Source organism: Fukomys damarensis, unplaced genomic scaffold, assembly GCF_012274545.1.
Source record: "Fukomys damarensis isolate Sample0158 unplaced genomic scaffold, DMR_v1.0_HiC HiC_scaffold_25, whole genome shotgun sequence".
Lineage (NCBI taxonomy): Eukaryota > Metazoa > Chordata > Mammalia > Rodentia > Bathyergidae > Fukomys > Fukomys damarensis.
Window position 1 is genome coordinate 24,191,153 of NW_022900937.1, and position 25,819 is coordinate 24,216,971.

General features: G+C 42.3%; 1 protein-coding gene across 3 annotated transcripts in view; it reads right to left on the reverse strand.

Annotated features, from left to right (window-relative positions):
* Positions 1–25,819, reverse strand: part of Ptpn9 (protein tyrosine phosphatase non-receptor type 9) — a 63,646-nt gene that overhangs the window by 8,905 nt on the left and 28,922 nt on the right. For all 3 annotated transcript variants that reach the window (XM_033756101.1, XM_010626399.3, XM_010626393.3), the window contains exons 2-8: positions 25,585–25,728; positions 22,476–22,565; positions 21,649–21,773; positions 17,337–17,442; positions 13,586–13,696; positions 10,608–10,936; positions 5,689–5,782 (exon numbers count right to left, since the gene is read on the reverse strand). In XM_033756101.1, the coding sequence (XP_033611992.1) occupies positions 5,689–5,782; positions 10,608–10,936; positions 13,586–13,696; positions 17,337–17,442; positions 21,649–21,773; positions 22,476–22,565; positions 25,585–25,728 (999 nt within the window). The remainder of the gene's footprint in view (positions 1–5,688; positions 5,783–10,607; positions 10,937–13,585; positions 13,697–17,336; positions 17,443–21,648; positions 21,774–22,475; positions 22,566–25,584; positions 25,729–25,819) is intronic.

A 25,819-nucleotide genomic window follows, 5' to 3' on the forward strand; every position in this document is an offset into this window, starting at 1 on the left:
ATCCTTGGTAAAAAAAAAAAAAAAAACCACAACAAACAAATAAATAAGGGCTAGGGATTGTAGCTCAGTGCGGTAGTCCTGGGTTCAATTCCTAGTACCAAAATTTTTTTTTGTTTTTTATTGTTGTTTGTTTGTTTTTGTTTTCCGGCACCAGGGATGGAACTCAGGACCTTGCGCGCACAAGGCAGGCACAGAACCATTGAGCTAAGTCCCTGGCCTTATTTTTTTTTTAAATAAAAACTTTTGTTTCAAGGGACACTATCAAATAAGTGAAAAATCAATCCACAAAATACATTTTTTTTTTGGTTTTTTGAGACAGGGTCTCACTATGTAGCCCAAGCTGGTCTCGAACTCACAGCGACCCTCCTGCCTCGGCCTCCAGAGTGCTGGGATTACAGGCGGAAAAAATGCATTATTTGATAAGAAACTTGTACCTAGAGTATAGAAATAACACAACATTTTTCAATAGATTTAGAGATGGCCAAAAGCACACAAAAGCTGGGTGTGGTGGTGCACGCCTATAATCCCAGCACCAGGGAGGCTGAGGCAGGAGGATCACTGTGAGTTCGAGACCAGCCTAGGCTATATAGTGTTTCAGGTCAGTCTCAACTACATAGTGAGACCCTGTCTCAAAAAATCAAAAGGGGGAAAAAAAAAAGAAAGCACACACACAAAAAAATAAGTAACATTATTCAACACCAGGGAAACACATAAAACTACAAGAGACACCACTTCAAACTCTCTAGGGATATCTACAGGTAGGAAAAAAAGATAACAAGTGTCAACAAGGATGTGGAACAATCAGAACCCTCATGCACACTACTGGGAATGTAAAATACAGTCCCTTTAGAAAGAGCAGTTCCTCCAAAGATTAAAGAGGATTACTGTATGATCCAGCAGTCCCACTGCCAAGGAAAAGTACTAAGACTACGTACACCAATATTTATGGCAGTATTGTTCATGACAGCCTAAAAATGGAACTAATTCCAAGTCCTTCAAGGAAAGCATGAATAACACATGGTATATCCATACATGGATCCTTTGGCAATATCATGGAGTGAGGAGGTGCTGACATTTGTCACACCATGAATGTATTATTATTCCATCCATGGAAATCCAGAGAGAGAAATCAGAGGAGCCAGAGATGCAGCTCAACAGTAGAGCACTCGCCTAATATGTGCAAGGCCCTGGGGCTTGATTTCCAGCACCTCAAAGGGAAACACACAAACAAACAAAAAACAGATTAGGGTGGGTTAGAGGGAAATGGGAGTAATGGCCAAGAGTACAGGATAAGAATATTCTGAAGTCAACTGTGGTAATAGCTGCAAAACTGTGAATATATTAAAATTCACTGACTTGTGCACTTTAAATGAATGGACTGTATGGCATGTGAATTATATCTCAATAAAGCTGTTATTGTTATTATTTTTAATTGGTACCAGGGATAGAACTTGGGACCTTATGCTTTCGAGGCAGGCTTCAGAACTACTGAGCTAAATCCCAGGCCCTGTTATTTTAAATAACAAAAATCTATCAGAGCTTGTAGCAATATCACACAGGACCAAAGGAGGTGGACCCACAGCCTGGGCAGGAGCGCCCATCCATCCCATGGTTCACAGAAGATGGGCTGCTGCTGTCAGGAAGAAGCAGAGCAGGCTGGTGTCCAGCTTCCACTGCTGCCTGAACTCACATAGGGCTTACTGTCAGCTCAGGGAGGCCGGGTGAGCAGATCTCTTGCAGGATCTTCTTTCCCCTCCCCATGTCCTTAGTCTCATTTACTTAATATCATTCTCATTAAATTTGCAAGATTTCCGCCAATATCCTTTTTTTTGGGGGGGTGCTGGGTATCGAACTCAGCATCAAGCGATCAAGCATGGCACCACTGAGCTAAATCTCTGGCCCTTGGCCAATATCTTTGAGTCTCAGCTGACCAAGAAAGAAACAAGAGCAGAGGTAGAGCTTCAAGTCTCAGTGTGAATAGTTGAGAATGGAATGAATCAGAGGCATGACTGAAGAGGGTGTGGAGGGGCACCGAACAAGAGACAAGAAGTCTCTATAGACCCTGTCTTAAAAAAAAAAAAAAAAAAGTATACAGCAACCCCAGGGAAAAGCCATTATTTTACTCCACTCTGCACAAGTTGGACACATCCTTCCTCATCCAGCTACCTTTCTCTAGAGGGTCCTGGGACCCAGTGGCAGAACTGTCAGTGCCCAGTCCCTGCCCTTAAGACAGCTCTACCTTGGGATCAAAGCTATGTTGCTGAGATGTCTCCGATAGCCAGTCCATCTCCTGACTTAGCACCCCACTATGTATTCAAACCATAACTTTGATGCTCAACTCTCCTCTAGCAGCTGGTGCTGACCTCACAACATCAGTGCTCTACCCTAGCATGGACAACATCACTGAGCCGCTGGGCAACCTCAGGAGACCCAGCAAGTTAGGGCTCACCTATCCAACCAGGGTTCTCTGCCCAGGGTCTCCTGCAGGCAGCCCAGGCCCACATAGCCACTTCTCAGCATTGGCCCAGGCAGATGTAGACCCTCAAGGACCCAGCAGAGAGGGTACAGCAAAGTACAAAAGAGCTCCTTGTAAGAATCAACACTGTCACACAACTAATGTAGAAGCAGTCAACCCAAGAGCTACCTCCATATTTGAAACAGAAGTGTCACCTCTTTAAAAGAGATTTACAGCCAGGTGTGGTGGCACATGTCTGTAATCCCAGCACTCAGGAGGTTGAGGAAGAAGGATAGGAGAGAGTTAGGGGCCAGCCTGAACTACACAGTGAATTCGAGACCAGCCTGAACTATACACAGTGAGACCTGTCTCAAAAAACAAACAAAAACCCCCAAAAATTAAAAAATAAAAGACGAAGAAAAAAATAAAGGAGACTGGGACAGGGATTTAGCTCAGTGGTTCCACCACCTACCTTGCAAGTTCGAGGACCCGAGTTTGATCCCCAGTACAAAAAATAATAGTAATTAATTAAATAATGGAGACTTACTATTCAAGAAGAATATCAGCTTTCAGAACCCTTGTGTCTGACAGCAATTTACATCTGCAGTTTCAAAGGATCATCATGTATTAAAACAGAAAATGGCCTCAGAGACTACGTATCAGCCTGGGGGCAAACCACTGCTATAGACTGTTTGTATCCTTTGCCCAAACTCCTATGTGGAAATCCTACCCTGCAATGTGATGGTTCTGGGAGAAAGAATAATTCCAAAAGCAGAAATAACCATTGGAGTATTTTGTCCCTGAAACTAATTAATATCCAAAAAACAAAACAAAACAGCCAGGTGTGGTGGCGCACGCCTGTAATCCCAGCACTTGGGAGGCTGAGGCAGGAGGATCACTGTGAGTTCAAGACCAGCCTAGGCTACATAGTGAGTTCCAGATCAGTCTCAACTACATCATGAGACCCTGTCTCAAAACAAACAAACAAACAAATACCAAAAAACAACAAAACAAAACTTGAATCTTCCATTTACTTGGGAAATAAAATCTTTGCCAGTACTAAGGAGACCACAAAACAGGCACAAATATTCAGATGAACTACAGAATAACTAGAATAGTTTCGTGGTCTATGGATTCCCTCCTTTATGTATTTTCTGTCCGTTACATGCCAGGTACAGTTCTACAGAGTGGACAAAGAACACTCAACAAAACAGATAAACACAACACAATGAGGGGATTCCATCTTTCAGGGTACATAGGATGACAATCTCAGGTCCGAGTCGAGCGTTGAGCTAACACTCTGCATGAAAACACTCTGAAAGCATCCTTGGTCAAGAAAAATTAAAACTATGATCTAAAGGTACCAAATCACATATCATATATGGTCAAATACAAGACAAGGATTTCTCCATAATCATCCCTGAGAAGGAGCAGGGGGATATAACAAATGGGTGTCATGTTATAGGGACAAAATTTAAATTCCATTACTTTGAAATAGAAATTTCAATCAATACATTTTTTTTCAATCAATACTTTTTTGATGCTTAAAGTTCAACAGAAAAAAAATTGGCATACCGAAAAGAAATGAAGGGGCCGGGGATTTAGCTCAGTGGTTCCAGTGCCTGCTTCGCAAGCGCAAGGATCTGAGTTTGATCCCTGGTACCAAAACAAAACAAACAAACAAACAAGAAATGAAGAAAGAAATGCAATTGCCTATTTAGATGGTCACTTCAAAATTCTTTTATTACTTTTTTTTTTTTGGAGACAGAGTCTCACTATGTAGTTCAGGCTGGTTGCATTGCAATCCTCCTGCCTCGACTACGTGTGTGCTGGAATTTAAAGTGTGCATCACCACACCTTGCACATCTCAAAATTCTAAATGTGAAAGTGATAGAAATAAGTTATATTTCAAGAAAATTTTCATTTATTTATTTATTTAGTACCAGGGATCAAACTCGGATCCTTGCACTTGCAAGGGAGGTGGTGAAACCACTGAGCTAGATTCCTAGCTCAAGAGAATTTTTAAAAGGGATAAGTAAATGATTTTGATATAGAAGATGCATGAGATGAAACATGAATGAAAATTTAAAACTTCCCTAATATCTTACTAGGTTTTTCTGATTTAGAATACTTGCCAGTGACAATACTGTGATAATTAAAAGAAAATAAAGATGATTTCCACAGCAAAACCATGTCAGACTGATTTTAAAAGTGGTTCAAATGATGGCTGAGACACTGATATTATAAGTGCATGTGAAGAGTGAGTGAAAGTTTTGCTAAATGTCTCTATTAACACATATGCATTTTTTTAACAGTATAGAAGTACCAAACTGATATTACTTTAAATAACATAGTTACCTGGCTGTTTCATATCTATCCCTACAAATTTATGTATCTAATAGGTGTCCACAATTTTTTTCATAGATGGAAAAACCAGTCACTTAAAATTAATCAAAGTTGCCTTGTCCCCATGCATATAAATTACTGAACTGGACCATGTGATCATGCCTTTATAACAAAGCAGGAAAAGCAGAAATAACCTAAAATTTACCAAGCATCCACAATATACCAGACCTTGTACTGTGGGCATTCACCTAAAGAATTTCTTTTATAAGTCAGGTGTAGTTATACACGCCTCTGATCCCAGTACTCTGAAAGACTGAGAGGCAGGAATATGCCAAGTTTAAGGCCAACCTGGGCAATATGGTGAGACTGTCTCAAAATTTAAAAAATGGCAAATGGACACAGCTCAGTGTGAAAGCCCTGGATTCAATTCCCAATCCACCCCCTGTCCAATCGTTTACCTCTATTTACTTGTGACTTAGTACTATTGGATGTCTAGGATAAATCATACAAAATCAGTACTCAAACCTCACTTTCCTGGCTCAAAGTCCTTTTTCCATTCTATTGTAGTGATGGTGAACCTTTCAGAGGCCAAGTGCCATGTGAAAGCTCAGACAAGTTGCAGCTAATGAGTCCTGGTTTGTGACATCATCACCTGGGGCTGCTACTCCTTTCCAAGCATGCACATGGTCCCTACACATGTGCTATTATTCTTACTCTTGGCTGCTGGGGCAACCTGGCTCATGAGCCAAGAGAGAAGGCTCTGTGTGGCTGCTGTGGCACACATGCCATGGGTTCACAACCACTGTATTACAGTATCAGTACATTTCACTTTGGAAGAAGTTTACTTCCCCACGGTACTCCAAAAAAGATTGAATCTATCTGTCTACCTGAGTGTGGCCACTTCGTTTTGCCAGCTTCACTCGAGTTTGGTCCAGGCAAGGGACATCCCCATAGCGATTCTTCTCCAGGTTTCCTGGAGACCTGAAGGAAATAAAACAGAGAAGGAAAATTAAGAAAAAGTAAGGGTACAATGGTGGCATACAAAAGTAATCCCAGTGGTTTGGGAGGATCATGAGTTCAAGGCTAGTACATAAAACTTAGCAAAATTTAAAATAAAGGGAGGGAGCCCTGGGGATGTAGCTCAGTGTAAAGGCCCTGTGTTAATCCCCAGTACCAAAATAAAATAGGGTAGGTAGGGGTGTGTGTGTGTGTGTGTGTGTGTGTCTACAAATATATATAAAATGACTCTCAGTGTAAAAGCTGGGCATGGATCACTACTGGAGTGGGATGTTGGAGTTCTGCATTTTCTGGTCTACAAGGCTCCCATCACTTGACTTCATTTTGTTTTGGGCTTGGAATTGAACCCAGAACCTCAGGTGTACTAAGCATGTGCTCTACAACTGAGCCACACCCTGGCCGTAGTTCAGCCTTTTTGTAAGGATACACTGCTTACAGAAAAGTTAGAGGAAGCCCACATGCACTGGGACAGAGGTATGCACTGTTGAGTGAGTGCTGCTATAACAAATACCCAAAACGCCAAAGCAGCTTTGGATGTTTTACACAGAGAGCGCAGGCACAATCTGGAGGCATACACTAGACAGAGGAGTCTATACCAAACAAGGGCGACTCCAGTGTGGCTCAGAAGAGAGCTTCAGCAAAAGTCTCAGTCTCAGAGAGTACCCAACATCATAAATTAAAACAATGCAGGGCTGGGGATTTAACTCAGTGTTTCCGCCACCTGCCTACAAACACAAGGTTCCAAGTTTGATCCCTGGTACCAGAAAAATAAAAAAATGAAAAAAACAAAACAATGGATACACACCAAAGCATTATCACCCCCAATTTTTTAAACTGAAAAGGAGATTATCTAAAAATGTCAAGAAGGGCCGGGCATGGTGGTGCACACCTGTAATCCCAGCACTTGGGAGTCTGAGGCAGGAGGATCGCTGTGAGTTCGAGACCAGCCTGGGCTATATGGTGAGTTCCAGGTCAGTCTCAACTACATAGTGAGACCCTGTCTCAAAAAACCAAAAAATAAATGAATAAAAATGTCAAGAAGGAAAAAACAAAACCACAGCAGATTAGTTAAAAGTACTGAGGAATAAAATAGACTATTCATAGCATTGCTGTAAAAATTCTAAAGTAAAATTATTTCAAATACAGAAATCTATGCTTAGCAAAATGCAATACAAATGAAAAAAGAATAAAATCTGAGACCCAAAAACAAGATCCAACCAGAAAAGAGAGGAAACTGCATGATGAAAGAGGAGGAACAGACACAGAGGATAACCAGCTACAGCTTAGACCAGAGCCAAAGAACAGAAAGTTCTGAGATCAGGGCTCCAGGGACAAAATGGAACCAAATAATTATCTGATTAATATTTTTGACCATTTGGAAAATAATGACAGTATAAAGTAAGTCTGATTAAGCACACAGCAAAAAAGATAGGTACACAAAAAACTAAAAGCAAATGAAAAAATTAGGTTAACTCCAGAAAAAAACAAGAAATAGATTTGATAAGATTAATATATTTAATCATTTCACAGTGGCTCACTTAAACTCTACAATGAAAAATTGAAAGCAAGGGTTCGGGATTTAGCTCAGTGGCACCATGCCTGTCTTGCAAGCGCAAGGTCCTCATTTGGATCCCCCCCGGGGTGGGGCACATAAGTATGTAAACAATTACTCTTGATTTTATTAAAATTGTGGCATATACTAAGCCAGGTATAATGGCAGGCACCTGGAATTCCAGCTATACTGGAGACTGGGGATAGAGGATCTTAAATTTGAGCCCAGCCTGGGTAACTTAGCAAGACCCTGTCTCAAAATAAAAGAAACTAGGCATATAGTCAGTGGTAGAGCATCTCTGGGTTCAATCCCCAGTAAAATAAATAAGTAAAGCATACAATTACAGTGGGAAAATAGAAAAGAAACAGAGAACGGCATAACTATCACCTACTATCAAAATCAACAAAGAACATTACAAGCATTTTAACTTAGAATCATGAAAAAAACATAGGAGAAACAGATACAAGAGGGGAAAATAAGCTGGGTTTGATGGCATATGCCTGGAATCATAATCACCCAGCTAGCTACTCAGAAGGCTGAGGCAAGAGGATCCCTTGAGTGCACAAGCTAGAGATCAGCCTGGGCCACACAATGAGACTTACAGAGGTCAAAATGAAAACTATAGGTAGCAGAATTGTGGGAAAGGCAGGTCACTGGTGTTCATTTTGTCACCAGTTTTTTCTCTGTACTATTCTAGTTGACTTTGAAAATTATTTGCATATATCATCAATGTCAACATCCTGGTTGTGATATTACACTAGAGTTTCAAAAGCTATAACCACAGGGGAAGAGTGTAGAAAGGGTAAATGTGATGTGTCTGTATTACTTCCTTCAACTGCATGTGAATCTACAATAACCCCATAAAATAAGTTTAATTTTGGGAAATGCAAATCAAAACTCATTGAGATTCCATCTCACTACAATCAGAATTGCTATCGTCAAGATTATAAAAAACAACAAATGTTGACGAGGCTGTGGGAAAAAATGAACTCTTCTGCACTGCTGATGGGAATGTAAATTAGTATAGCCACTATGAAAATCAGTATGGAAGTTCCTAAAAAAGCTGTAAATGGAGCTATTCTGTGAACTGTCTATAGCACTCTTTGATATACACAGGAAGGAATTAAGGTCAGCATATCATGGGAGACCGGCACACTCACATCTATTGCAGCAGTTAATTCACAACGGCCAGGATATGCAACCAGCCTGGTGCTCATTAATAGGAATGGATAAAAGAAAATGTGGTATACATATACAATGGAATATTACTCATCCATAAAAAATGAAATTTAGTCAAAAATGGATCTACAGACCATGGTGCAGAATGAAACACAACAGACTCAAAAAGACAAAGATCATATGTTCTCCTTTACGTGTGGAATCTAAAAAAGTTGACAAGTAGAGGGGAGACTTAACTACATAAAAGGAAGTGAACAAGGTGGGGGATGTAAGGGTGGGTAACAGAACGATTATGACCAAAATATATACACTGAAAAAAAGAGTAAAACTGGGGGAGAGAGGGACAATGGGGATAATGGGGGGGTGATTAAAATATGTTATAAGCAGATTGGGGATTTAGCTAGGTGGTGCCGCCATCTGTCTTGCAAGCTCAAGGTCCTGAATTCCATCTCCAAGAAAAGAAAGTTAGTTAGTTATATGCATGTTCAAGTCTACCAAAATGAAACCCACTGATCTGTACAGCCAATATGTACTAGCACTTCCTCCATTCAAGACTGGGAAAGACATCTGATATAAACAGAGGTTTTGAGCAGACAGCAAGGGACAAAGCTGTGTTTGAGAAAAGCACACCCCCGCTTTTTCATATATACTATCTTTTCCCTTTCACTTCCCTCCCCGCACCATTACTGAGGTTTGAACCCAGGGGCAACTCCACCATGCCTGCTTCTCCAGTCCCTTCTTGAAACTCTGAGTCAGGGTCTCATTAAGTCTTACAGGCTAGCCTCACACTGGCAATCCTGCTGCATCAGCCTCTCAAGCAGCTGGGACTACAGGCATGTGCCATGGCACCTGGCCCTACTCTTTCTTTCTCGGCATCCCCTCCCCACCAGTGCCTGGAATCAAACCAAGGGCTTCACACATGCCAGATCAGAGTCCCACCACCGAGCTCTATGCCCCAGCCCCTGCTTTGTGCTCCTGATCTGCCTATTGGCTTTTGTCCCAGTCACCTCCACTCTCTTACTGCCCTCAACTTGGGCTCCTAACTCATTATTTTTTCCTCTGTTCTTTGTACCTTCTTCACAGACACCGAGGATACTGGACAGAATCCTGAGGGACAAGGCGCTTCCAAATCATGGAGCAGACCTGAGACTCCCACAATCATGTATTACATACAAGAAAACTGAGAAGGGAACGATTATGTCACCTGGAAGGGGCTTCTGGCTAAGGTGTGACTTGAGCTTCCCTAATTTCCAACAAAGAGCTCACTAGTTGAAGAGAAGAAATATCTGCTGCAGTTGATTAAATATGGTAAGAGAAATTAGAGCAACATGGTAAGAAAAATGACTTACCGCCAACAGCAAAGATCAGTTATAAATCGGAGTTATAGACTAGCAGATGGTTTTGAACTAGGATTTAGTTAGAAGAAAGATCCCAACAGGGCCAGAGATATAGCTCACTCAGTGGTACCATGCCTGCCTGGCAAGTGCAAGGTCCTGAGTTCGATCCCAGGTACAAAAAAAAAAACAAAAAACCCAAAAGTTAAATTGCTAAGAAGCAATTCTCCTCTCTTCTGCCCACAGATTATTTTAATGAGCTGTCCTCTCAAGATGTAGCACTTTATTCTAACATTGTGTAATGCTCTGGGGAAAAACTGAACAGATCAGAGCTCACAGTGAGGCCAGGAATTCAGAGAAGCCCATTTTGAGTCATTTTTCTTTTTGGTACTGGGTATAGAACTCAGGACTTTGTCCTTGCAAGGTAGGCATGGGGCCACTGAGCTAAATCCCCAGCCATTGAGTCTTTTTTCTTAAATATTTTCATTTCAGGAAAATACCTAAAGATTCTGTTTATGAGTCCAAAGACCTTCAGAATTGACAGCAAAGGCCATGGCAACAAGTATCAAAACAGGACCCAGCCTTTCTGGATGAGAGCTGTCACTTACCATGCCATTCCCTAACATGAGGAAGAGTCTGTCAAGGATAGAACATGCAGGGGGTGCTGTGAACACCTGCCAGGGACATCTGGGAGACCGACAGTGGCCAAACCTGGCCTACTTACATGGAACAGTGAAAAGTGCCAACAGGGTTCTCCCTACGAATGTCTTCGTACTCCTCATAAATCCCCCGCTTCTGCCTGGTGTTAACATAGTCCACCAGCTCGTGGATGGTCATGGCGTGTGGACCTGGAACATGTACTGAGTCCCAGTCTAAGGCAGGAGGGAAGGAGGACAGGATGATCTCATCGAAGGGATCTGGGTGGCCGTTCACCTGGGGCAGGAATTGGAAGTTCCACGTGGCAAGGTCGATTCTGACGTACCCACCCAGGTTTTCTGGAAGGCACTCCCGGGGCAAGTGCTGAGTAACCTCAGATGTCTTTAATATCTGAATCTGGAAGGCCAGAAAGAACCATGTGAGTATGGGGGAGGGAGGTGGCACACAGATAGTGAAGAACAAATGTGCTTGCACTAGTTTTGGAGAATGGAAGAAATTTGTTTGATATACATAGCATTATCAGAAAATGTGGTGAATGTTTAATTTTTTTTTTAGAATTACTGAAATAAAAGACACATTACTATTAACCCCTCTCAAAATACTTCCCCTTGCTTTGAACACATTTATTCCATTGTTTTTTATATTCTCTGAAGCAGCTCTGGAAGTTCTCCATACGAGTATCTTTAGTTCTGCTGTCCTGGCTGCCTCAATGTCTTGAATTGATTCAAAATGCTACCAAAAAATAAAATATAAAAAAGCCGGGTGTGGTGGTTCACGCCTGTAATCCCAGCACTTGGGAGGCTGAGGCAGGAGGATCGCTGTGAGTTCGGAGACCAGCATGGGCTACATAGTGAGTTCCAGGTCAGTCTCAACTACATAGTGAGACCCTGTCTCAAAAAAAACCAAAATAAATAAATAAATAAATAACAACAACAACAACAAAATGCTGACCTTTCACAGTCATCAGACTGAGCCAAAAGTCACACAGTGCTAGAGCAGGTGAATAAGGTGAATGAAGACACACGGTAATGGTTTTACGAGCATGCCTTTCTGTTGAATGACACTTGGCAGGAATATTCACTACATATGTTTGTGGATTTTTTTATGGGGGGTACTCGGGATCAAACTCAGGACCTTGTGCTTACAAAGCAGATGGTGGAACAACTGAGCTAAATCCCCGGCCTCCATTCACTGCATTTTTTAATCATACTTTCTAAAGACACTCACAAAAGAAGATGTCCAGTACAGCGTCAGAAAGTGGCAAAAATAATGGGTTTAAAATAAGAGGGTGTACCCTAAGGGAGATTAATGACAATGTGGCTTTTACTGTAATAAGCTTTTCTAAAATTCAAATTTAAACATTCACTATATACTTTGATCATCATGCCTTGTACTATGTATAAAAAAGAAGCAGACTGCAATTCATCTGCCTAGGGTTAAAATCCTGTGAATTCTCAGATAAAAGTTTGAACTCATAGAACATCTATCAAATTCATTTCTGGAATTAGGGGCCTTGATACAGACCTTCCAAAAGAAAGGGATAATGAGCAATAGCTCACCCTAGTAACGAGGCTGCCCAGTACTATTGCAAGCTGGCATTTTGGTCTCCCAACACCGACAATGCATGGGGAATGGTTATTTGTCAGCACCATACTAAGGCAACCAGTTCTTGGCCTGTTCATTTAGATTTTACTCAGCTCGGTATGAGTGTTTAAAGAGGTTTCTATACATGAAAGATACGGCTGGCCTCCAGCAGAGGGGAGCCAGGAGAAAGTAATCATAACACTTTGCTCTGTGCTTAGACTCAGTCATGCTGGGTCCAGACAGCCTTGTGGTTTCTCCTTGGAATCTCTGTGGAATAGGAATGCTTCTTCTTCTTGGAAAGCCCTCTTCTCCTCCTCTGCCTCTATTGGAAGCCCTTGCTGATGACCTGAGACAATACTCTCCCCTAGTCTGCAGCAGAGCTTGGTCCTCTGTCCTCTCTCCATCCTTACCCCTGTATTCCTGTTCCTCTCAGGACCATGCACTCTTTGCTCCTCCGGGTAAGGACAGTCTAACCCAGGTTTAATTCCCAGGCCCAGGATAAGGATATGGTGCTCAATGCATCTGAGTTTAGATATGCATTCACAAGTCCCATAATTCAAGTGCAAGATGTGCTTGAAGAACCCCTTACAGAGCTGTCTAGGACAGATCTCTTCTGCTGAGTCATAGGTCTCTAAGTGGCCTCTACAGTACCAATGTCTTCACTTATCCCTCTGCGACCCAAATTGCCTCAGCCAGAAAGACCTGCAGTATTCATTTAACTTCATAATTCCTTATTATAATGCTCTCTGGTACTAATATTTCAAAACAAATTTTTTGTAATTTATACTATTATGCCAATGTTTTGTATTCCCTTTCTTACAATAGCTAGAATTTGTGGCTGAACAATAATTTTTGAGTACTGAAACACTCAGGAAATTTAATAAAATTTAAGTGATTTGGGAGAGTACTGTTAAAACTGGCAGCAATAAGCTGTTTAAGAAAATATGACAGGATAAAAGCTGGCAAAGACACTGTGAAGGAATCCCGCTTCAAACTCTAGTGGTAAAAGGAACTGAACAGTACTTAAAAGTGAACAAATTCTAATGCCAGGTCAGCTAATGCAATGGTATTAAATGCTGGTTTTGGTTCTTATTTTTGGGGTTTTTATGATGCTAGCTAGAAATCTGGGGTTTGTGTATGCTAAATATATACTTTACACCCTTGCCTGGGCAACTGAAAGCCTATGAACCCATCGCTATCCACCCCTTAATTTCCTCCAAGACATACTCAGTTCCACCTGTGCAAGGTGCTGTGAAGGACAGCCAGCTAACTGAGCTACTCCTGATCACAGTACCTGGGGACTTGTCTGCCCAGCAGACGAGTGAAGAAAGAAAGCAGGGGACATATAAAGTAGCAGAATGTGCTCCAGGAACCAAGTTAGGAGGATCTCTCGATGGCAGGAAAGTAGCTGCCAGGATTTCAGCAGTAGAAACAGGATGCTCAAAGACGGGCTTGCCTTACCCTCTCTCGCACTTTGTCCTTCAGGAGGAGACTGATGATAGAGTAGGGCACTCGGAACCAGATGGGCGCACCCACAATCAGCACCTTTTTCAAGCGAGCTGGAAATGCTCCCTGTGAGGAGAATGGTAAGAATTTTAATCCTTGGACCAAGGACTTTGAGAGCCCAGGTTTTTTTCTTCTATACTTCTTCCCACCTTACTCAGCAGGGAGAGTCTACAGCCTAATTCAGGTCTTGATAGCTACAGGAAACATGGTTAAAAGAAATTAGAAGCTGATCTACCTTTAAAAATAATGATGTTAAGGTCATATTGACCATAGCTATGCTGACTTTTTTTTTTTCCATTAAGTTTATTGGTACATTTTAGGTATAAATACAGTTACATTCATCATTGGGAACTTTTACCTTCACATGATGTATCTTGGTTCTTATTTTTTCCCCATTCCCCTACCCTCCCTTCAAACCCTCCACTCCTCCCTATTTACAAAGACTTTGTTTCCATTTTTTCCTTTGTTTTTTTTGAGACAGGGTCTCACTAGGTAGTTCAGGCTGTTCTTGAACTTGCTAGGCAGTCCAGGCTGGCTTCAAACTCAGGGTAATCCCCTAGCCTCAAACTCCCAAATGCTGGGATTACGGGTTTGTGCCACCATGCCCAGCCTATGCTAACTCTTCTCATGAGCAGTTACCCTACACATATCACACATCAGCCTACCTGCATCTATCCTAGAAAAGGTGTGTGTATGTGTGTGCGTGTGTGGGTGTGTGTGTTACTGGGGATTGAATCCAGGACCTTCACACTGAGCTGTATCCCCAGAGGGTTTTGTTTTGTTTTGGAGATGGGGTCTTGCTAAATTGCCCAGGCTGGCTGGACCCAAGCTTTCAATACTCCCAATATTCCCAAATCAGCCTCCCAAAGTGATAGGGTTACAGGTGTACACTATCACTATGCCCAGTAAATTCTGCTTACTAAAACTTTTTCTAGTACTAGGGATTAAACCCAAAGCCTTGTACATGCTAGGCAAGCACTCTACTACTAAGGTATAGCCCCAGCCTTTTGCTTCATTTTATTTTGAGACAGAGTCTTGCTAAATTGCCCAACCTGGCCTCGAACATGTAATCCTCCTACCTTAGCATTTCAAGTAGCTTGGATTATAAAGTGTGCACCACTTTGCCCAGCTCTACTTATTAAACTCAAAAGAAAATTAATTATGCATAAACTGAGCATAAAAGAAACTTCTTTTTTTTCTGGTTTTTTGAAACAGGGTCTCACTATGTAGTTGAGACTGACCTGGAACTCACTAAGTAGCCCAGGCTGGTCTCGAAATCACAGTGATCCTCCTGCCTCAACCTCCCGAGTGCTGGGATTACCGGCGTTCACCACCACGCCCAGCTTACAAAAGAAACTTCTTTAACCTTTCATTTAGTTTGTCTGTGTAAGCACTGTTTATTTTTTAACTCATTTCTTCCTCTGGGTATTTATTTATTCAATTAATAGATAAACAATCTAGGCTGGAGGTATAGCTCAGAGCTAGGTGCATTGCTTAGCACATGCAATCCCTTGTGCTCAATTCCCAGCATTGCAAATTAACCAAATGCCTACATAAATAAATATGATCTGGTGTATATAAGTAGCAGAGTTTCAAAACAGAGATATGCAGGTCTATACAGGCTCAAAGGTGACAGATGGTTCACCCTAACTGACGGGGCTCTCAAAATCCCAGCCCTGCTTAGGAGTGGGATTCCATGCAGTAAACTGGAATTCTAACTCAGAAGAAATTGCTCCCATGGAGTCAAATAAAGAGGAATTCACACATTCCCCTGTAGAGAATACACAACATCCACAACATCAGCAGCCTCTTCAATGAAGTCTGAGAAACTGTATCTGTCATTTAAGATGCAGCAATTTATTTCAGACCTAAATATGCAAAGTCCCTTTAACTGCTACATCAAAAACCAGTCTGGAGGGACAGGGGATTTAGCTCAGTGGTTCCGCGGGCTGCCTTGCAAACCCAAGGACCCAAATTCGATCCCCGGTACCAAAAAAAAGAACCAGTCTGGAGCCTGGATTTAGCTCAGTGGTTTACCTGCCTCGCAAGCACAAAGTCCCAAGTTCCATCCCCATTACCCGCCCCCAAAAAAGAAAAAAAAAAGAATGAGAGCCAAAAACAAAAACAAAAAAAACAAAAAAACAAACAGTCTGGAAAGCTGTGCATGGTGGTGCACACCTGTAATCCCAATATTCTGCAAGGCTGAGGCAGGGAGGATTATTTTTAGTTTGAGGCCAGCCTAGACTACATAATGAGCTCAAGCCCAGCCTGAACTACACAGCAAATTCTGCCTCAAAAAACTAAAAGTGTCACGAGTGGCAGGATAAGTATACTCACAGAAAGAGGGAACTTGAGAGGGATTAATGACAATGTCTTTTACTGTAATAAATTATTTAAATTTAAACACTCCTTATATTTTTCATTCACACTTTATATTTGTTCTGACTTTGGAGGTAGGAAGGACTTAAGATACAAAATATACTAACAAGAAAATAAATATTGGTCCATTTAACCGATAAAATTTAAAACTTCTGTCAAAAAGACTTTATAAAATATGAAAAAGACAAGCTTGGGCAACAAAGTGAGTCCCCATCCCAAAAAAGAAGAATGAAAAAGGTAAAAAGTAAGCTACAAACTTAAAGATGGTATATTGCATACATGTGTATTATCTATTTATCTCAATAAATTAGTGTGAATAATATATTAAAAAAAAAAACAAAACAAAACACTAAAGCCGGGTATGATGGTGCATGCCTATCGAGGCTGAAGCAAGAGGATTTCAAGTTTGAGGCCAGCCTAACTTGCACAGCAAGATCTGTTCCAAAAAAAGAAAAACAAAAAAACTACTAATCTATTAATCCATAAATTAACAAACTATAAACAGGCATTCACAGAAGAAAGCATGCACAGCTAATAAATATGTGGAGATACTTAATCTCACAGTGTTTGTACAGACTTTCCCCCTTTAATGACCAAGTTCAGATCTTGATTAGGTCATTAATTAAATCAGTGGCTAAATGAGACATTGTATACAGTATGCACATTACTATATTCAGAACAAAGGAAACTCCAATTTGATGACTTTGCTGTTATATACATTACTCTTACATGCAGTACTATAATGTATAACAACATAAAACTATAGTACTGTACTGTACAGTACTATATAAACAAAGTGTAACGTACATAAAAAGAGTGAGGCTCTATCAACAAGATGTAGAGAATAAAAAAAAAAAAAAAAAGGACAAGTTAAGTCTAAAGAGCACACCTCAGTCCTAAGTCTGAATAGTCATTAAATGAGTGGCTGTTAAACAAGGAATGTCTGCACCACAAAGTACCATTTTATATTCATTTGATGGAGAAATCATGAAGAAGCCTGACATTACTAAGAGTTGGAGAAGATGTGGGTCAATGGAAATTCTCGCTCACGCCAAGTGGGTATGATCACTTTGGAAAAGACTTGGGCCCTGTCTTCCAAGCTGAATCTGCACAGACCTCACAACCAGTGATCCTCTCCTCTTCCGTATGTATTGTACAATGTGCACTGCCAACAGTGGTAATATGATTAAATTAGTTCAGGGAGATTTCACTTTTAAACTGAACAAAATGTCTGAAGTTTACATCATTTCTCAGTCTTCTCCCAAAGAATAAAAAGGAAGAACCCTCACAATTGAAGGAGAGTGGAGAGCATCCTCCCTGGCCTTACCTTCAGCAGGTTGAGGACTTTCTTGCCAAGATCCAGCTCAAAGTTGGCATAATTAGAACCACACATGTCATAGATGAACACCAGGCCATTCCTCTGTGTCTCAAAACTGTAAAGCAATCATTGAATGAAAACATTTATTTTGAGAACCAAGACCTGTCATGTAAAGGTACAAGATCCCAGTAATGAATGTAACTGTACTGTACACCTAGAATGTACCAATAAATTCAATAAAAACACACAAACATTTATTCATTGCTTTTTGTTTGTTTGTTTGTTTGTTTTTTGAGACAGGGTCTCACTATGTAGTTGAGACTGACCTGAAACTCACTATGTAGCCCAAGCTGGTCTCAAACTCACAGCATTCCTCCTGCCTCAGCCTCCTGAGTGCTAGGATTTGAGGCATGCGCCACCATGCCCGGCCATTGCAAATTTTTTATTGAAAGCAATGCAGATCCTTACTTGCTTTTTGACTTACAACCCTGGAAAATTATGAGGAAGAAATTATTTGAATGGCCTACTCATAGGCAGTGACAATTTTCACACCTATTTAGAACTACCAAACAAATTTCTATAACATATTCGTTGTGTGGGAAGTGGGAGAGGGGTGCTGGGGATCAAACCCAATCTACCACTGAGATATATCCCATTTCTTTTTATTTTTTTTTCAGGTCTCAGTAAGTTGTCCAGGCAGGCTTCAAATTTAAAATCTTCCTGCCTCAGCTTCCCAATTAGCTGTGATTATAGACATGCACACCATCACTGGCTTACGTTTGTTTGTTTGAGATAGTGTCATGCTATCTAGTCCAGACTGGCTTTAAACTCACTAGCATCAGGAGGCCTTGAACTCACTACATAGCTTAGGCTGACCTCAAACTTACCATAGTCCTGCCTCATCATCCTGAGAGCTAGGATTACGGGTATGCACCATCATGTCCAGGGTTTTTTTTTTTCCTCATTTCATCCTTATAACAAAATCCAAGACAGAAGGACCCACCCAAGAAATAACATATTAAAAAATCTCTAATTCTAGGGCTGGGGATTTAGCTCAGTGGTTCTTACCGCCTGCTTTGCAAGCACAAGGTCCCAAGTTCAATCCTTGGTACCAAAAAACAAAAACAAAAACAAACAAACAAAAAAAACTACAAGGTAACACAAAAAAATCTCTAATTCTAGCTAAGCATGGTGGTATAAGTGTGTAATAGTAGCACTCAGGAGGCTGAGGCAGGAGGAATGCTGCAAGTTCAAGGTGCACCTAGGCTAAATACTGAGTTCAAGCCCAGCTTAAGGAGACCCTCTCTCAAAATATAAAACCAAAAAAAATCTAATATTAGTATAACATTACTGATGTCACAATGCCATGAATAACTGAGCATATAGTTATTGGTAATGGCAGCAAAGGAACAGGGTGTACACTTATAATCTCAGAGCTCTGGGAGGCTGAGGCAGGAGGATTACAAATTTAAGCCCAGTCTAGGCAACTTTGTGACTTAGCAAAGCCCTGTCTCAAAATAAAAACTTTAAAAAGAACAGATAAGCATTGGTAATAACTGCTATTAAGATCAAAGTAAAGAATTTTATTTATAGCCAGGTGTGGTGGTGCACTCCTGTAATCCCAGCACTCAGGAGGCTGAGGCAGGAGGATCACTGTGAGTTCGAGACCAGCCTGGGCTACATAGTGAGTTCCAGGTCAGTCTCAACTACACAGTGAAATCCTGTATCAAAAAACCCAAAGAATTTTATCTATGACAAGTTGCAGTGATGAAGAAACCAGTGAGCAAGCAAGTTGGGCCTTAAGGCCAAGGCAGGATTCACTGAAGAGGCAGGGAGAAAACAGACCATTCTGGTCCAAGAAAACAAGGGAAATGGAAATTTTTTTATTTACTAAGGAGAAATTTTGCTTGGGAAAAATGTGTCACATTTATTCAGCATATATTATCTGCCTCTTCTAGATAATAAGCAGCTGTGACATTAGTATTATATCTGCCTGTGGACTTCCTGTGGTATCCAGACTCGTACTGGAAGGAGTAAGATCTGGCCACATTTTCATGAGAGTTCCCATTCCCTAAGCCTTCTGAGGAAGAAGCTTAATACTGGGTTTCTGAGGGGAAAAGGCTTTCATTCATTCTAAGATAAAAGAGCATGTCAAAGTATCCTTATTCTGGAAAGTAGACCTAACAAACAGTCACAGGAAAGAGGACTGAGAAATTCCACGCTTCTACATGGGGAGCACAGGGCCACTGAGATTCTCCTTAGCAACTCCATTTTTCCACTTCTTTATTATTACCAGGAATTGAGCCCAAGGCCTTCACAGTGAGCTACATACCCAGCGCCAGCCGTGCCTCTTAAATGTTTTTACTTTTGAGACCAGGTCGCAAAATATTATGCCCAGGCTGCACTTGAACTTGCAATCCTCCTACCTCAGCCTCCCCAGAGGGCTATTACAGGCAGGTACAACACTACACCAAACACACACAGCTGCAACTTCTTTTTTAAATTTTAATTTATTTATTGACAGTGCTGGGGATTGAACCCAGGGCCTTGCACATGTTAGGCAAATGCTCTCTATCACTGAGCTCTCCTCCCACCCTTTGGCAACTTTCTTCTTTCAGAATAATGCGGTGCGAGGGGTGTGGCTCTCTCTCCAGTTGAGCACCAAGAGCAGAACCTAAGTGCTACTCAGTGACGTAACCAAGGCAGAGGCCCACCTCACTAGGCTATGTTTGGCTTGAAAGTCTGCAGTCTGAACAGAGCCCTTGCTGGCTCCAGAGCTCTGGATCTCAGCTCTCAGTGCAGCCTTCAAACCCAAAGGACCAGTGGAGATGCCAGAACTGTCACATACTGGCAAGAGCAGCACCATGGAAAGAGGAGGTATAGCAGGAAGGCACATAGCACAGCACAACAGCTCTGGGAAGAGCACAGCTAACAGGACTCAGGCCTGGGTGCTACACATGTGATGGCTGGAAAAGGACAAACATCAGTTGTGCTACCACCAGAAACAAAGTCACCGTAGGCCTTCAGTTTTTTTTAATCTATAGATTGTAATGTTGTCTAACCTGGAGAGACAGGACATGACAGACTAGTTCTTTTTGCTTATGCCTGTTATTAGCATAAAAATGCCTTTTCAAAGCTGGGCCTGGTGGTACATGCCTATAATCACAGCACTCAGGAGGCTGAGGCAGGAGGATCACTGATTTCAAAGCCAGCCTGGGCCACCCACTGAATTTAAGGCCAACTTAAATTACACAGCAAGAGGGCCTGGGATGTAGCTCAGTGGTTTCGCCACCTGCCTCACAAGAGCAAGGACCCAAGTTCAATCCCCAGTACCAAAAAAAAAAAATATGCTTTTGCTTATTAACTTTCTGTTTTGGGTGTGTTCCCTGAATGATAACTCTTAAAATCCTCTGTGCTAAATGGCAATATTCCTATTTTCAGACAAAGAAACTGAGGCCCCAGAGAGATCCGCCCCCATGCTCAGGATTGAATCCAGGGCCTTGTACCTGCCACAAAAATGCTCTACCACTGTGCTACATCACCAGCCCCCACTTTTGTTTTGTTTTGTTTTGAGACAGGGTCTCACTATAGTAGTTGAGACTGACCTGGAACTCACTATGTAGTCCAGGCTGGTCTCGAACTCACAGCGATCCTCCTGCCTCAGCCTCCTGAGTGCTGGGATTACAGGCATGCGCCACCACGCCCAACACACTATTGTTTTTTTTGGAGATAGGGTCTCATTAAATTGTCCAGGCTGCCCTTGAACTTCTGACCCTGCTTCAGTTCCCCAAGCAGCTAGCATTGCAGATGTGTCCCACTACACTTGGTGCCCAGAGGTTTTGTGTGTGTGGTATATGTGTGCCTCTTTGTATATTTGTTTGTTTGAGAAAGGGTCTTGCTATATAGTCCAAATTGGCCTTGAATTTATGGTGATCCTCCTGCCTTAGCCTCCCAGTACTGGAAATACAGGCGTGTGTTACAGCACCTGGCTCGAGAGATTACTGATAGCAGCAAAAAGAACCAGCACTGGTCATTTCCTCCTCCCATTTTCCCAATAAGTAATTCTCAATGCACTGCCAACTGCTGACAACCAGCAGCTTCTGTTACCCTGAAATAGAGCTGAGGTGATAAAGACAGAATGACCAACATCCTGACAGCACCTTGAAACACACCATGCCCCAGCACGGGCTGCTTCCTACTGATAGCATAGCCCAGGGTGCATCCTCAGGCAGGGAGAAGGCAATGTGGAATTTAATCATGTCAAAAACTGTCACTTTCCTATCTGGAGGTGGGCAACCAGTAAGATAAGGACAGTGCTCACCTATCAACAGCCCTGTCCAGCAAGTAAAACAGGGCCTGGAGGACCACGTGTTGGACCGACTTGTGGGGATTGTGCAGTCTGGCAGTGAAGAGGGCGATGGAGGCTCCTGTGGGATCCCGGACGTTCTATAGCAAAGAAAGCAGGAAATATTCAAAAGTCAAATGGGAAAATGCAACCATTACTAAGGCTTCTACCCTGGCAGAACACTTGCAGCATGAAAAGAAGGATGCTGGCAATGCTTCCTGGATCTGCTTCTTCCCAGAAAGGGAAAAAGGTTAGGATCATCCCAGGCCTATTTTTCTCAGTGTCCACTGGATTATATTCTTGTTGTAAGAAAAAAAAATTTTTTTCTTGGCCCTTAAGCTGCAGAGCAATCAAAGGATGGTTCTGCACTGGCTTTGTAACTAGTATCTCAGGCAGGATGGAAAAATAGCAGCAAGACAGAATTATACAACAGGGTCCTGGTCCCCACATTGCTGCTTACCTTAGAGGCCCAGAGGTCCTAATAATGGACTGTCATTAAACAGGACAGAATGTGTCTTAGCCCACTGGATACCAACCCCAAAGCCCTGACTAACCTTCCTGGATAAATAAGGAAATGCTGTGAGTCTACCACACAACAGATTCTCCATAATTCTAGAAACTACAGTTAGGGGTAATTCAGTTATTACTAGAACAATTCTGCACCAAGCTGCACGGCTACTTCATGTCTGCTCCTGATGTGGCTAAGGTACTCAAGAAAAACATCCAAGCAGGATAACCACTCCAAAAGTTCCTGCAACAAGGAAGGAATAAGGCATAACAAGATGGGTCCAATGAAGACTCACCAGGATGGTGAACTTCCCACTCAGGATCTCAGAACGGAGAGGTTCCTCATGAGGTTTCAGCTTCACAATGCCTTCCTTCCTTCGTGTCTCCTAAAAAGGAAGCACAGCAAGATGAAGTAATATAAAAATACTGCATATCCAGGCTAGCCTATGTGAACCCCAAACCTCAGCAATAAGTAAGAGTTCACAGCTGAAGTCAACTCAACTGGGAATTCCTTTTGAACCTCCTTCCATGTCAACTAAGTGTCATCAGAATTCCTATCTAGAAGCTGGGCACATCTACAATCCCAGCACTCAGGAAGCTAAGGCAGGAGGATTTTCACAAATTCAAGGCCAGCCTGAACTACATAGCAAGACCCTGTCTCAAAAACAAAACAAAACACAACACAACACCCAGCGGAGGCTTCCATCTTATAGGAGCTCCTTCTACCGATCTCCCGTCCAACTGTAACCCTGTGACTTCCTTCTGCTCACCTCTGCACTGGGTGCTCCACACTTGCTCCCAGCTCCCTTGTACTCAACCTACTGACATCTGATTTCCTTCCAATCCAGTCATGATGCTCAAAGTTCCTGCTACAGGCAGGAACTTCATGATACTGATCCAGTGAACACTTCCAGTTTTCACCCTACATGACAACCTTGACCAGGCATATTATCTTCCTCTGCAAACACTTGCCATCTCCTACTCTGTACATCATGACAAGAAACAAAGCAAAACACCTCTCTTATTATGTCTACTCCCACGTTCCCTTCATGGGCATTTTTTTTCTGCAAAGAAAGAAATTCATTCTGCAAATATTTACAGAGTTATTATACGCCAGAGATTGAGCCAAGCAAGTACCTGGTGAATAAAACACATCAGGTCTTTGCTTATCATCTTCTCTGAGCATCCCTAGAATCAAATTTAAGTGCCTTCAGAGGTGAGGCAGCACCCAGGGCTACATAAGTGGTGAATGACAGGAGAGAGCAGGCCCTAACCAAGCATTTTAATCCGATTTTCAGATGATATTGAGCCCAAAAAAGCACAAAGTCTGTGGTGAGCACTGAACCCTATACATCTTTTGTTCCTCACACCCTCACAGACAACAGCCATCCTTCCTATGGCTCCAGTGTCCAGTTCTACTTTCAGCATACCCGGATCTCTATTTCCATTCTAGAGGCTTTTTTCTCCTCTTTATGATGCTGGAAATTGAAACCAAGGCCTTTGCTTTGAGCTATACCCCCAGTCCTTTTATTTTGATAAGAGTTTTGTCAAGATGGTAAACTACCAGGCTGCAATCCTCCTGCCTCAGCCTCCCAGAATGCTAGGACTGGATTATGTATGTATACCACCACACCAAGCTAGACCAGAGTTCTTTTCTGAACCCTAGACTGATATTCCTGCTGCTTTGAGGACATGGCTATTTGGGTATCCCAAAGACGCTTCAAACTAAACTACTGCCTCCTCTCTACACACTTAGGTGTTTTCTCATCAGTCAGCACTGCTGCCATTCACCCTGTCATAGTGGGGTCTACAGTATCCCCCAGAGCCTCACATGCTCAGCATCGGATTAGTGGAAGGGGACTGGCTCAGGAGGCACTGCATTCATTAGATCAACTTCCCATGAGTCCAGAGCTGAAGGTCTGCTGGGAGGCATGGCCTGGAGCAGTGGATCTCCCTCCCCAGCCCTCCCTCTCTCTCTGCTTCCTATATGCCCCATGGTGAGCAGCTCTCCTATACAGCTGACCTTCCCACAATACCATTTCTGCATCTGTGCCTTCCAACTGAGGAGTGAAGCTGTGAGCATTCCTTTAACTTATAGATTGGGTATTTTGTCTCAGCAACAAGGAAAGTGATGGCACCCACCCAAGTCAGACTCTGGAATCCTTGACCCCTCTTCCCTCAAGCAGCAGTTTCAGCAACCTGTCCTACCTGCACTACTTCTAGAGCTCTGTCCACATCTCCCCGTCTCCTGACACTGCGCTTAACAGCACTGCCATCATCTCCCTGTAAGTACAGTGGTCTTCCTGCTGGTCTGTCTCCAGCACAGTCCTTCTCATGTATTCTGCAAACCAGTGGAGAAATCTGCACTGAATGCAGAGGTGACCACTTGACTTCACAGCGAGTGTCTTCACAGTCTCTGCCCTTCAGAAAAAGCAGCTACTCTCTGACTTGGCTGTCTCTACTTGGCAACCTTTCCCCATTCCCCCAGCTTCTGCTCTGCATTCTGGCTCAGCTGAATTTCATACTTTCCCCTGGGCCTTTTTGTGCTCATGTTCTCTCTGCAGACTGCCAGCAGAGGTCCTTTCCACTCCTCAACTCTTGGTTTAAAAGTAACTTCCTATAGGAAGTCTTCCTTGACTTAACTACAGACCAGAGCTGCTTTACAGCAATACTATACCTATTTACTATACCTATTTACTCTCTCCTTCTATGCACCTGGAACATAGTAGCTGTAAAATAAACATGTGCTAAATAAATAAATGAATACTGAATGAGCTAACCCACAAGGTAGGCAGAAGTGAGCCTGAGTCCTAAGCTTATTCCAATAGTTATCATCCCCATTTTTTATTTATGAAGATTTTATATCTCTTCAGGATTTCTTGACCCCCAAAGTGATATAACATTGGTTTTTTTCTGTTGTGTTTTTTGTTTGTTTTGTTTTGGAAAAAGGGTGTTTCTATGAAGTCCAGGATGCCTAGGCTGGCCTCAAACTCATGGCAATCTTCCTGTCTCAGCCTCCTAAGTGCTGGGATTGCAGGTGTGAGCCACCACGCCCAGCCAGTGTCTTTCCAATAATGCTGCCAACTAAGAAATCAAATATAAATAAATACAGAATGAAAGGCTACGAATGAGATTTTCAAACTGAGCCCCCTTTTAAAAAAACAATCCCAGAATCAGCAGAGCAGATGCCTGGGAGCCAGCAAAGAGAAACTCCAGCAAAGTGTGGTAGCCCCAGGCCAATGTCAGGCTTCTTCTGAGTCTCTAGTCCAATTCAGGGCATAAAAGTGGGGTTTCCAGTAGCTGCTTCCAGACTCAGCTATCCCCAAGGTCCCTGGACACAAATCCACTTTTTCTGGCAGAGCAAGAGAAACCCAGCACCACAGGCTATCCACCCAAGCCCCGTACCCTGTAAGAGTGGAACAGCTCAATGGCCCGGAGCACATCAAATTTCCTGGCCATGAGGAACTTGACAGCCACATTCCAGGAGAGCGGGGAAACGTTGTACTGAACAGTCCACTTGTTAATCTCTTCGAGAAACTGCTTGGTGGCCTGTTGACAAAGAAAGTAAGAATAATTACTAAGAAGAGAATATATTCATTGATCCAAAACAAGCAGGCAAAAAAAAAAAAAAAAAAAAAAA